At 33.7% G+C, this 14,059-nt stretch overlaps 2 protein-coding genes across 2 annotated transcripts; one reads left to right on the plus strand and one right to left on the minus strand.

Annotated features, from left to right (window-relative positions):
• Window positions 1-221: 221 nt before the first annotated feature.
• Window positions 222-1,923, plus strand: LOC139853444 (26S proteasome non-ATPase regulatory subunit 4 homolog). The gene is made up of 6 exons (XM_071842842.1): window positions 222-233; window positions 334-444; window positions 970-1,078; window positions 1,181-1,292; window positions 1,439-1,654; window positions 1,818-1,923. Exons 1-6 carry the CDS (start codon window positions 222-224, stop codon window positions 1,921-1,923), a joined length of 666 nt encoding a protein of 221 aa, XP_071698943.1.
• A 2,124-nt stretch (window positions 1,924-4,047) lies between these two features.
• On the minus strand, window positions 4,048-12,768 carry LOC139897351 (histidine kinase 2-like). The gene is given in 14 exon segments (XM_071880078.1): window positions 4,048-4,432; window positions 4,515-4,874; window positions 5,229-5,702; window positions 5,796-6,427; window positions 6,504-6,602; window positions 7,148-7,377; window positions 7,466-7,517; window positions 8,483-8,669; window positions 9,343-9,555; window positions 9,643-9,812; window positions 9,899-10,174; window positions 10,425-11,015; window positions 11,943-12,205; window positions 12,208-12,768. Coding segments are annotated over 13 exon segments (3,483 nt in total). The 5' UTR covers window positions 12,254-12,768; the 3' UTR covers window positions 4,048-4,432; window positions 4,515-4,624.
• Between the last annotated feature and the right edge of the window lie 1,291 nt (window positions 12,769-14,059).

The raw sequence follows: 14,059 nt of genomic DNA on the forward strand, positions 1-14,059 counted from the left end.
ATTTCAAGAGTATGGGGATAAAAATCGTTGAAAATTTTATTTTACAAGTTCAATAAGTTTAGAGGTTGTTATATGACTATCTAATTTCATAAGGGGTAATTTAAAACTCCACGCGGATATAAATAAGAAGCCGACGGCCAATTTTTTTGATATCATTTGCAACTACTCGTCTAGGGTTATAATCTGGAACGTTTTGGCCAATTTCACCCCAATTGAAATCCATGCATGCTGAGGTATCGTTTTCTCCTTTTTTATTTTACTTATTATATTTTTTTATTTATATGCTCTCTTTTATAGATTTATCTACACAAACTTGGTTGGTTTTTATTGTAGGAGTATATGATGATCTGTATTGACAATTCTCGATATATGGGGCTTTTGGATCCTTGTAGATATAATTTTCAACTTGACTGTATTCGATCATATTGCCGAGCAAAACTTAAGGTCTTTCTTTTATCTAACTTTTATTTTTATGCTTAACCTCTGTGCTAAGTTTGTTATATATTATTTAATTTTATATTTAATCTAATGTGAATGAATTATACGGAGTAAGTGGTAATATGAGAATGAGAATGGATCAATTACGAACCAAAATGCCTTCAAATGCTTAAAATCTGTTACATAGCTTCATTAAAATGCTCAACACTTTATTGTTGTTGAGCTTTTTTGGCGGAATGATGCAAGATCAATGTATCATTTATACAATTTGCGTATTTAGTATTTCATTTATGCAATTTGCTATTCAAAAGCTATATACTAATATAAACATACACATGTTATTCCAACACATATGTTAATGATCCTCTAAATTAAAGAACGAGAGCCCTAATCAATTCCATTTGGATCCAATGGTACCTTATAATACCCTTTGAGTTAAGAACTCGTTGTGTTGTTGATATTTGAATATAATATAATTAATAATATAATATAATATGCATATTCACGTTTGTTGGGATTGTTTTGTTACAGTGTAATAATCCAAAGACTGCTATAGGCTTATTGACAATGGGTGCAGATGATACCAATCACTGGCTTCGTCCTACTATTCATCTTGATGAAATCTTGCGTCACCTTGAACGTTAGCTTCCTACGTACTTTTGTTTTTATATTATTATTTTAATTTTATTATATGTTTGTAGGGTAGGATAGTTATATCAATTTCAACACAATTGTTTCTCAGGTAACATTCTGGTAGGTGGTCTCTTGAACTTTAAAGATGGGATCATTACAGCTGACTTGTCTCTTTCGACTTATGCGCCAAATCGGAAAAGGCTTCTTTTCTTTACTGGAGGGTAAGTATATATATTTTTATTTTTATTTTTATTAATTTTGATTATTATTATGCTTAATCATTCAATTAATGTTACACCATAATTACTACTTTTATCTACAACACTGATAGTATATATATGTTATGTTTGGTCTTGTTGTCTGCCAGTCGTATAGATTTAAATGTTCAACAAGCGGAGGAGTTTGGGACATTTTTAAAGGGACTCGGTGTAGCTATTGATGTTGTCAACTTTATTGTAGAGGGTTATTTCGAAGATTCGACCAAGGCGCTTAATGCACTTGTTGCTGCTGTTGATAATAATAACAGCAACATTGTACACCTTCAAGCTGAGCATTTTACACATTATAGTGATGTCATATCCAGGTTTTAATGAATATATCTTTTGCTTGCTTTTATATATATATATATATATATATATATATATATATATATATATATATATATATATATATATATACGTGCAGTGTGTGTTTGTGTGTGTGTTTTATTGATAACTAGTTATTTTGAACATGATCTACTGGGTCAGAGCTCCAAAGATTTTTCCTACTGCTTCACTAGAAGAAGGGAAGAATAAAGCTGAAGATGCTGCTGCTACACATGCTAATAAAAAATTGAAGCTCGATGCGAGCTGAACTCGAGCTCAAGCTTTATGAAAATCGAATGAGCTGAGCTCGAACACTATCATACTCGAGCTTGGTTCCGCTCGTTTACACCTCTAATGGTTGATGTTTGATCCTTGTCCGTTGCGGCTGCGGCTGCTGAATTGTATCGTTCATGTTTGTGCACTCAATTCTTTCTATTAACATGTTATAGATGACATGGTAATGCATTTATATGGTGTTATACACATGAAACAAAACTTAATTTACCGTTTTTAATTTAATATTTTCTTTGAGGAGAGAGTCGAGTCATCTTAAGATAGCCGAGGTCTTAGGTTTAAACCCAAAAAAGGGAGCAAAAATGATATTAAAAAAAAAAAAAAAAAAAAAAAAAAAAAAAAAAAACTTAAATGATCATGAATACTTCATTCCAAATTGAACCCACAATAAAGTTATATCTAGGATCGAATAGAGTTTGGTGAATATTGAATGGATTATTTGTGACTGGGTGTGGTTCTAATTGCGGTGATAAAACACATTGGATCTCAATCCGTTGATTTGGGGAAATAAGTGTCTTATTTGGAGGCCTAAACCATTTAGGTTCTTTAATGAGTTGTTTGAGGAGCCAAGGTTTATAGATATATGAAAGTCATTATGGAGTGCTTATAAATCATGGTTATGATATGATGCTTATGTCATATACTTGCTAAAAGTCAGAAGCTTAGGAGGGATTTGATGTTATGAAGTGATGAACAACTGAGTAAAAATAAGTTGCAAACAACCACGGTGGAAACCCAAATTTATGATCTTATGAAAGTCCAAGCAACAAGATTGTTCTCTTCTAAAAAGAATGTTCATTTATCGGAAGTTGAAAGTTGAAAGCTTGAGTGAGAATGGGTCCATGGTATGGGTTTTGGGGTTTTTGACCCATCTTGATCAGTATGAACAATCTCGGTGGGAAACTTTATTTGTTTTCTTACATCATACTATTATTGATACCAACTTTGATGATGAAAGTCATGCGAGAATTATCACTTTCACATATGGATTTCTCAACAGTGGCTGCTTTTGTAAACGAGTTGGAGCACCAGCTTCATTTTTCTTTTTGGCAATGGATGTACAGGCATTTCAACTTTAATTTGTTAGTGTCTCAGTTTGTAGTTTGTATGCCTTTTGGGCTAAGTAAGTGGACAAGGCTCATTGTAGTCCAACTTACTTTTTTTTGTTCTCCTCAATTTTTTGCTATTTGTGAAAAATATTTGTGAAAAATTGCTATCTATTTAATTTCAAGTATTTTGCCCAAAAAAAAAAAAAAAAAAAAAAAAAAAATTAAAAAAAATTTGAACCCACAAACAAGAAACAAAAATTCTTAAATGATTATGATCATCATCAACAAGATTATACAAATCTTAGCTTTAAATTACATAACTTACCAAGAGATGTACTTTTAGACATCTTCGCCTAACTGCCTATTTCATCCCTGATTGAGTTTCGGCTAGTTTGGAAGTCACGGAAGTTATTATCCATGGAACCTGAAGGCCTGAACTAACCAGGCTGCGCCACACCGCGGTTGCAGACAACGATCCAACCCTTTTGTTCCATTGCGATCAGTGGCAATGTTTTTTTTGGGCAAAAATGTTTCGAGGTTTTTGGGCAAATTTTGGAGGTTTTGGGACAAAATTTGAAGGATTTAGGGCAAAATATAGAGATTTGGTGCGTGCGTGACAAATGAGAGTATTCGATGCCAACAACTTGACTTTTAAAAATATATATATATATATATATATATATATATATATATATATATATATATATATATATATATATATATATATATATATATATATATATATATAGGTTTTGAGACAAAATATGAAGACTTTGGAGCAAAAAGAAAAATTCAACCGGGGCAAAATCGAAAAATTCAAAATTTTTACACTGAAAATTGCAAATTCATTGGGGGCGGCTGCTCCCCTCTGTCCCCATTAATTTTCGCCACTGACTGCGATTACCCCATTCGAAACCAACTATCCTTTGTTGAGCTATCATCAAATCATGATCATGATGAAAACAACAGTGACGAAGATATCCACCCCTTTGTTATCATCAAAAGCCCAAATTGTTTCAAACAATTGTTCATGTTGGTACTCGAATTGGGTCCATTACACATTCTAAATGTCACAACTTTACAATCTGGTCATAAACTTTATATTAAAAAAAATCTTACATTTTTGTGTCCACAACATACAGACTAATAATTCACAATTTACAGAATCTTGATCCTAGAAACTTGTACAACACTTGTGATGATGCCTTCTACAATCTAATCTATGTTTTTTTTTTTTTGTACAATCAATCAATATTAAAACATGTACATTAGACCTTGAAATCAGTTAGCCGGCCTCTGATGACTAATGATGAACTGAACTTTAATCAACCAATTACTTGCATTTTCTCCATTATTTTACCGTCGAATAAGAATATGTGCTATAAATTCCCGATGTTTCATCGTTCTTTTCAGCAACTTATTAAGCTCAAACTCCTGTAAGTTTGACTAGTCATCAGGATCCGGGTAAAACGATCATGAAATACCGTAGAAACAGTAAAGGATGTTACTGACTTACCGTAGCTAGGAACAGTAGAATATGTATACGATGAGAGTAACCGGTAGCTGTTTAACCAGACCTGTGAGGCCCTAACCACAGGTTAGACAGTAAGCCACATTGTTAGCCACTCAAACAGATTTAAAGAAGCAAGCTGCAGCCGAGTAGAGTTGTTCCTCCTCAAACGGTTTCGACACGTACCCATCCATTCCACATTTCACGCATTCTTCATCGGTTGCCTGAATCACGTCAGCCGTCATTGCCAAAATTGGCACGTGCCAATGATACACGTTTCCAAATATCTCGGCTGATACTTCACCAGATTCGATATATTCATTAATTGTATTTTCAAGAACCCGAATTTGTCTTGTAGCTTCAAACCTAACAAGTTGAAATAGCAATAGCAAATCAAGATTACAAAAAGACAAAATTACAAGGACAGTCCTTGTGGTTTGTACGAAATTGCATGTTCAGTTACCAGGGGTGGACCCATAGAAGGGTCAACCGGGGTAGGCCGCCCCCGAAAACCCAAATTTTTTCAGTGTATTTATGTGATAAAGTTCGACGTTTAGAGTATTTATAAGTTTAAATTCCACATTTTGCCCACGTTTTCTTGTTTTTTTTCCTTTCAAATTTTTAACATTTTGCACCCGTCGAAAAAAATTCCCTGAATTTTTTTTTTTTTTTGACGAGTAGTTTGCAAATGTTGCATAGACAGTCATTGTGGTAACTTACCCATCCATTTCTGGCATTTGGAGATCCATGAAACATGCATCGAACGAATGAGGTGGTTTAAGCCTTTCCAATGCAGCCTTTCCACTATCTACGCACGTGACAATCGCTCCGTATTTCTTCAACGCACCTTCGGCCACTCGTCTATTCACAACGTTATCGTCCACCACCAGAATATTTTTGTTTCGAAGCAGAGTTCCAAGTGTAGGCGGCTTTCTTCTCGTCACTTGCGACTTATCTTCTGTTACAAAAGTTTCTTGAAAGCAAGAAATCAAGACACTAAATCTAAGAGGCTTCACCAGAACATCACACACCAAATTAACCGATTTCAGTTCATTGTGTTGTTGACCTATAGACTTTGCCAATAGAAATATTTTCGGTTTTAGCTTTTTAAGGTCACGAAAAAGAGTCAAACTCGTCTCCTCCTTATCGCAAAGTTCTTCATCTATGAGGATCATATCAAGATTTGCTGATTCACTGCAAACAAACCACCAATAATTGTTAAAAAGATAGTTAATAAAGTGCAGTTAGTAACTAATTTTGGTCGAATTAACCCTAAATTAATCATACCTTGATATGTAAGATTGTGCAGAACCCAAATTAAGTAGTATCTCAACAGAGATTCCCATTCTATGAAGATGGTATTTTGTAACTTCAGCCCTTATACTTTTCGGATCTATAACAAGTGCTCTTAAATTCTTAAAATCCGATATCGTTGGATAAGTCTGTTTCACTACCATATCAAGATCACTCGTTTCCCGTCTCTTAAAAACTGTTGTAAATGAAAACACGCTACCGGTGCCCGGTTCACTGACAAAACCAATCTCCCCATCCATAAGACCAACTAATCGTTTACTAATGCTTAGTCCAATCCCGGTCCCACCATAAGTTCTCGATGTAGAACTATCCGCTTGCATGAACGGCATGAATATACGGCTTTGTGCATCTAAAGGTATTCCCACACCCGTATCTTCCACAGTTACTAAAACTTTTATCTTTTCGGGATGATCTATCGAATCTTTGCCACTTAGTTTCTCAAAATGTTGCCAACTTTTTCTCCTGTCGACAACGCGGAGCCCACTCAAAGTGTTGTCGAGATTTTGCCAACTTTTTTTAAGCACTTCGTCTTTCGTATCGAGTGGATGTTTGACTTCGTCTGCTAGGAGCACCGATACAAATATGTGTCCTCTGTCGTGTGTGAACTGTAATAAAAAGATGATGTAAGTTAAAGAAACATATGCATGAATTTAATTTAATTTAGTAAGTGAAAGAACTAACTTTTAGTGAATTCGAAACAAGATTTGTAATTATTTGCCTGAATCTTCCTGGATCCCCAACAACAACTTCGGGAAGTTGTTCAGAAACATAAACGGCCAACTTTTCACACATGAAAAAACAATCTGCTCGTTAGAATGCAATAAAATGGGAAGAACCAATGCAATAAATCTTAAGGGAAGTAAATAATAATATTTTGATTTCAAGCATTTCAACATATATATAAAGGGTTGCTAACGTGTGCTCTGTGGCACACGTTAAGCTGCACTTAATGAACTAGAAATTTCCTAAAATAATACTCCGTAACATTTACATTTTATATACACTAATTAGTCTAATAGTTTTCTTTTATATGTATGCATTTAATACAAATTATGTTAATGAACTAGAAATTTCCTAAAATAATACTCCGTAATATTTACAATTAATGTACAGTATTTTAGTCTAATGGTTTTCTTTTATATGTATGCATTTAATACAAATTATGATATTTAAGGAAACTTCGAGTTTATTAAATGCAACTTAACGTATGCCATAGGGGCATACGTTTAAAATGTTAAAATGTGGTAAAACTCAAACAGCTGATTAAGTGATTGATACGACTACACGCAGCATAATAACAACCTACTAAAATCGTCGTGTTTTACCTCGATTCCTTTTTCCTGGGATTTGGTTGAAAATAATGATAAAATATTATCAAGAATGGTGCGCAGATCAAACGGGACAGCCTCAAGATCAAGTTTTCCGGATTCTATTTTTGCCTGATCCAAAACCTCATTAATTAGCTTTATTAGATCTTTTCCACTAGCATGAGCTGTCTGCGCAAAATCTAATTGTTTTGCATTTAAGTTTGTGTCCATCAGCATTTGCAGCATGCCTGTTATTCAATATTCGTTAAATACCGTATAAATAATCTGGAAGATTTAACACAATTTTTACAAGTAAAGAACACGATTGTCAGTTACCTAAAACACCATTCATTGGAGTCCTGATCTCATGCGAAACGGTTGCAAGAAACTACAAAAAGGAAATAAAACGCATATATAGATATATATATATATATATGTATATATATATATATATATACACACACACACACACACACACACATATATATATATATATATATATATATATATATATATATATATATATATATATATATATATATATTGGTAGGATCAAGAGGGAAGTAACCAATCGGGGGGAAGCGGGGGGAAGCAAATTTTTTTTTTTTTTCGTTTTTTGAAAAAACTTTGTTCACGAACATTATAGATTGGATGAAAATAAGAACATTTAGAAAAGACACTTCGTGATAAATGTTATTATTTTGGCGGGAAAACGCTCGAAGAAGTAATATATAACAATTATCGTGTTTTTCGAGCGTATGTGGGGTTTTAGACATTAGGGTTTAGATATTAGGGTTTAGTTATTAGGGTTTAGATATTAGGGTTTAGAAATTTAGGGTTTAGAAATTTAGATTTAGGGTTTAGATTTAGGATTTAGATCGAGTTTTTAACACGAACGGTTTAGAGTTTAGGGTTTAGGGTTTAGGGTTTGGTGTTTTGGGTTTATGGAATAAACCCAAAACACCAAACCCTAAACTCTAAATCGGGCTAAATTTTACTTCACAAAACATGAAAAAAAAACGTTAACATTCTTCACGAACAATATTATCTTGAATGTTATTTTTGTCGATCGTTTTCCCGCCAAAATAATAACATTCATCACGAAGTGTCTTTTCTAAATGTTCTTATTTTCATCCAATCTATAATGTTCGTGAACAAAGTTTTTTCAAAAATCGAAAAAAAAAAAAAAAAAATTTGCTTCCCCCCGCTTCCCCCGGCTTCCCCCCGCTTGGTTACTTCCCCATTGATCCTGCCATATATATATATATATATATATATATATATATATATATATATATATATATATATATATATATATATATATATATATAAGCTCTATCGAAATATACACACCTGAGACTTTGCGATATCTGCAGCTTCAGCACGATGCTTAAGCTTCCTCATTTCTTGAAAATCACGTTCAACTGTATCAATTCTGTTTATAGCTTCGTAAAATATTCGACCAAGAAGCAAAACAATTATAAGACCTCCAGCTGATGCGAATATGGCAGGCCAAGGAGGAGACGGCCTATTCTTGAACCTGCAAAACAATAAGAAAACGCATTATTATAGTTGCTGCAAACATGATATATCTGAGTGTATTGCCACTTTATAGCAAAACAATAGGAAACCACCAAGATAATAATTGCAACTTTATACATTATTTAAATTTAACTGATTAACAATATACATAACTTTGTACCAGTAGTTGATTACCGAAAACAATTTCATATTTTAACTTAAACACTGTAACAATATACAAACAAGTAAATTTTGGTCATTTTTTCTACGTGTTTCTGAAATAAGTGAATGTTTTCAACCGTAAAACTAGTCTTGGAGAACTCAGAATTACTCGAAGAGTACTCAGTTTTTGCAACTCAGCGAGTACTCAGTCAAACTTGGACACAACTCAGAATTACTTGGAAAATAGGACAAAAATTGGTCAAAACTCGGCCAAAATTACACGGATAATAGGTCAAACTTGGCCAAAATTACTCGGAAAATCGGTCAAAATCAGTGAAAATCAAATTTGGTCAACATCCGAGTACTCTTAAAAAAGTCCCGACCGAGTACTCCCCAAGTAGCGACCGAGTACTCCCCAAGTAGCGATTCACGTCTGATAATTCGATAACGACTTTGGAAACACAAAACATTCCACCCCCAAACCCATGACCAAAAAAAAGTCTACAAACTACAAAAGATTCATGAATAACCTGCAACGCATTTCATGCTTCCTAGCAGGATCTCCAAAGTCAAGACTGCTAATATGGAGTAAACCCGTGTCAGTCTCATTAGGACCATACATATTTATAGCTGCAGAAGTGTTTGTGGTGTCATAAACGTTCACAACAATCGTCTGTTTGCTAGCTAGTTGGTGTAAAAGCTTCTCAACTAATGACGGGACGTCGTACGATGCCCCAAGATACCTGCTTTGAAATAACAAACCCTTAAAAACGGTTTCCTGATCTCAAGTAATTAAGATACAAGTTGGTAATAAAAAAAATTTAACTTACCCCACTGTGGCGTTAATTCTTTGCTCCGGTGTAGCATCTTGAGAAATATGAATATTATAGACAGCAAAAGTAAGTACCACACCCAAATGGTTTGATTTCAATAGCTTGAAAGGTGATGTCAGCACGCCTTTTCCCGATGCCCTTGCTCGCAATATGTTTTCACGATCTTCCTACAAGGATTAACGAAGAGATAAATGAGAAGTCTTTATAAAAAGCAAAAGTTGGATATCACTTATAAGTAGTATTTTTATAAAACCTTTCCAGACATCATATCGATAGAAACGATATGAGCTACAGTTTCTTGAGACAAGATAACAGGAGCATATTCATCTTGAATAGGTGCGGGATCCAGCTTTTCGGGGTCACAATCTTGTGACAATGTCTGATCTTCGGTTTCCATTTTCTTTATTGTCCACCCGTGTTTTTTCTCAAATTTCTCCCGTTCGGAATGACGCACTCTCAAAGCGTACGCCACTCCACTAGTAAGTGGCCTCTCAAACGACGTTCTCTCAGTATACTCGCCAAACGTTCTCTGTAAAAATAAAGATAAATAAATAAATAATAAAAAACTCTGTTATTGTTGAATACTAAACGAAAAAAATGCATAAAAAGGTAACAACTTTGCTTCTGATATGTGTTTTGGGTAACACACATCACTTGCATTCATAACAAGGTTCAAAAAAACATGACTAAACTTTGTTACCATCTAGTTTAATATGCTCTAGTTAAATTAACAATATAAAAAAAAAAAAATGATAATTTACGGAATTTGGCAAGATTACTTGATCAATAGCAGGAGGTTGTTTCCCGTGGTAAAAAGTGGAAACGAGAATAGACAATGCATGAACATGGTTCATGCTCACGTTGAACTGATCCTGCAACATTCGAGCCCGTTCATCACACATGTTGGCTAACGTTTCTTTCCTTCTTAAACTAATTCCAGAATTTAAGTACCAAAATAGCCATATTGATATAGCCACACCAGTTATTATAAACAGAACTAGTAGCTTCTTCATCCATTTTCCAGCTTCCCTTGAAGAACCCTGTACTCTATCTTTCTTTTGACGCGCATTTCGGTTCCATTTACGCCGCAATACTTTATATAAACCAGGAACCGAGTAGATAAATACAGTTGCAAGAACAGACCATAGGCATAACTTCACGAAACTAGAATTTGATGAGTCCCCTTCTTTTAAATTGTATGCATCAGATATACAGCACTGATCCCTTGATTCTACATATTGTACATCACTTGAACGGTGTTCTTCAAGACCGTTGTTTACCAAATATGGCAAATGTTTAAGAGCACATGTAATTACGTTCTTTGCAGATGTTTCGTGTTCCAATTTTTTATTACATTCCAAAGAGGTTATCTGAAAGTCAACAAAAAAAGAATCTTACAGAACATATTTAAGATTATTGAAAACCACATATTAGCCATAAAAATCATGTTGAGGTTCTATCTAATTAGGCTATAAGTTAGCTGTAATCACAACATGATTGCATTTGATAAACTTTATTTACAATATCAGCCTATCAATCAAGCAACAGGTCAGCAGTGATTTGGGTCAAAACAGTTCATTATTAGTGCAAGATCTTGTTTGGGTAAACCAAAAACACTTTTCACTATGTATATAAGTAATTAGTGTGCTTAATATGATTGTTTTGACCCGTTAAAGATAGAAATAGCCTGGACTGACCACTATCGGTAAACAGGTCGAATCGTTACCTCTAGCTCTAGTCCTGATATCCAAATTGGGATTATTGTCACTCTGTGCAGAATGAATCGAAAGTAAATTATATAGTACTTAAGCGTTGCAAATAAATTTTTATGACATTAATAATCAAAGCAATTACATTTATACATCATGAAGATTGGCGAATAGAACAGTCACTATCCAGGAACAACAGTGTTAATTCTTAGCTTTATTCCTAATTTGTGCACATTTATTGAGTTCTAGTGTACTGTGGATACTAAATGACTAAAAACAAATATTGTGTATCATGAATATTGGCTAATAGAACAGTTCAGTATCCAGAAACAACAGTGTTAAATCTTAGCTTTATGCCTAATTTGTGCACATTTATTGAGTTCTCATGTACTCTGGAAAATAAATACAATTGATAAGTGTAAAAAGTTATATGCTTGAGAGAATCAATCATCATAATCAAGTGGTGATAAGTAATTATTATAACAGCATAGCAACTAAACATCAAACAAGATTTATGCTTTTTGACAAAAGAAACTTGGATCAGTAAATAAATCAAACAGTAAAAGAAGAAGGGGTTAGTAGAAAAACCTGATTTGACTCGAAGAATGAGGAAACCAGCTCATGAAGATGGTCCAACTTTTGGGTTGAAACAGTACCACCAATCAAGAACCAAACAAACCCAGATGAAAGAAGAAAAACCCACAAAAAAAGCAGCAGATTTTTCCATTTCCAGCCACTATTACATCTTTTTAAAGGCTCCTTGACCATATTCATCTTAGAAGTTTTCAATAATCTACCATTTAACCTAGAAAACTTGCAATTTAATGACATTATAAACAAAACCCACTTGTCTTGAAAAGGGGCCTTGAGAATTCAAGAGGAAAAACAGGTAAACTCATCAAAAGGCATAAACTTTATAAGTTAGAACACAAACCCAGCTCAAGATTCATATACAGATATCATAAAGACAACTCCTTTTCATCTTTTTCTGCTCAGAAGTGTCCAAAACTGTGTCAACCAATCAAATTCTTACTATTTTGAAAGAGGATGTAGCCAATTGCCAGATCACAAGATATTGAGTGAAATCCAGAAGTAAAATTTGGTAAGTAACAAACTAACATAGGTACAAAATCATTACAATAGGACAAAATAAATGAGAAGAAGAGAATATGTGGTTATGTAATTATTCATAAATCAAGGTCTGACTATCTCACCAAAGCCTCTGTGAAACCAAAAGACACATCAAGAACACACTTTTTTACACACACACACACACAGTGAAAGACACATCATTGACAAAGGCCAGTTAAGTTATTAACTAGAGAAGCCCAACTGGAATCAATGACTAGTGAGTTTGAATGATGTGAGTGAAAAAGAGATGTATTTGCTTTTTATTCCCACCAGTCACTTTTTTTTTTTTTTTTTTCAGTCACTTTTTTTTTTTTTTTTTCCTCTCTCTCTCTCTCGAAATGGGAGTTTGAGTGAGAATATATGTTGTTATAGTTGGGAACATTATTATCTCATCATCTTGTGGATAAAAGCAAACAATAACAACAAATAAATAAAGCCAAATTATGATACCACACCGTAATTTTTACTTTAAGTTAATTCCTCATAATAATCTAGATAAAGTAATGGTCTTTCTTGTCAATCCTGATTTATTCTATTTAGAGCACAACGAGTTGTGATTTTTTACAATGTTTTCACAATTCTTTAAAATTCTGAAAATTTAATTCTATTATTTTCATGACGTTTCACACTTTTTTAACTTACTTATTGGTCGGAAGTCCATTCAGAAACAATCTCTCTACCCGTAGAACATTGAGACATAGAACTTTTCTACTATTAGAGTGTTTTGATTATATAAATGATTTTTCTTTTTTCTATGATAGGTAAATGATTGTCTAAATTTTACCTCTCCATATCCTACGTATGTGAGATTGAGTATTCTTGTTGTTGTTGTTGTTTACACAATCCGACGGTGGTATCCGACTGTCGTTGAAGTCTCCCCAGTGTCAACCATCGACGTCGGGCTTCAATGTCGTCTGCAAGACTTTGTAAGTGCAACGGTTTTAGTTGAAAATTTTGAAATATATTCGTTGCCAACATATATATTTCATTAAATATTATTGTTTCTTTTATTAAAAAAAATGTATTTTCATATATACAAATACATATATACCGTATATAAATCAATTCACACTTCAATTCTCTCTATAAAAATTTCCATACAAATAAAAAAAATGTCTTCGACATCTTTGTCTAACGATGTGTATATGATGCAAGTGCTTGACACGCTAGACGAAGTTAAAAATTTAAACGAAAATGAGACTGAAAGTTCATACACACGTCGCTACATACAACGTGAACATGAGCTTCCTGTCAAGACTCGTCCTAATCCATCTGGACGAAGTCTTCAACAGTTGGTCCCATTGCGAGGTTCTGACCTCTATATGCCATGAACGACTCCATGTAATATGAGCAAATGCACAGCGGAAGATTTCTTTCATACCTGAGAATAAACATGCTTTAAAGTGTCAACCAAAAGGCTGGTGAGTTCATAAGTTTATCATAAAACAATAAAATTCATCATTTTGATAGACCACAAGATTTAAATGTTGCATGGTACAAATGGGCCCGAATCCTATACCCACATGTAATGTACATGCGATATCTTTTAAATACAGTACACCTTTCTCGTGTAC

Source organism: Rutidosis leptorrhynchoides, chromosome 1 (assembly GCF_046630445.1).
Source record: "Rutidosis leptorrhynchoides isolate AG116_Rl617_1_P2 chromosome 1, CSIRO_AGI_Rlap_v1, whole genome shotgun sequence".
NCBI classification, from domain to species: Eukaryota; Viridiplantae; Streptophyta; class Magnoliopsida; order Asterales; family Asteraceae; genus Rutidosis; species Rutidosis leptorrhynchoides.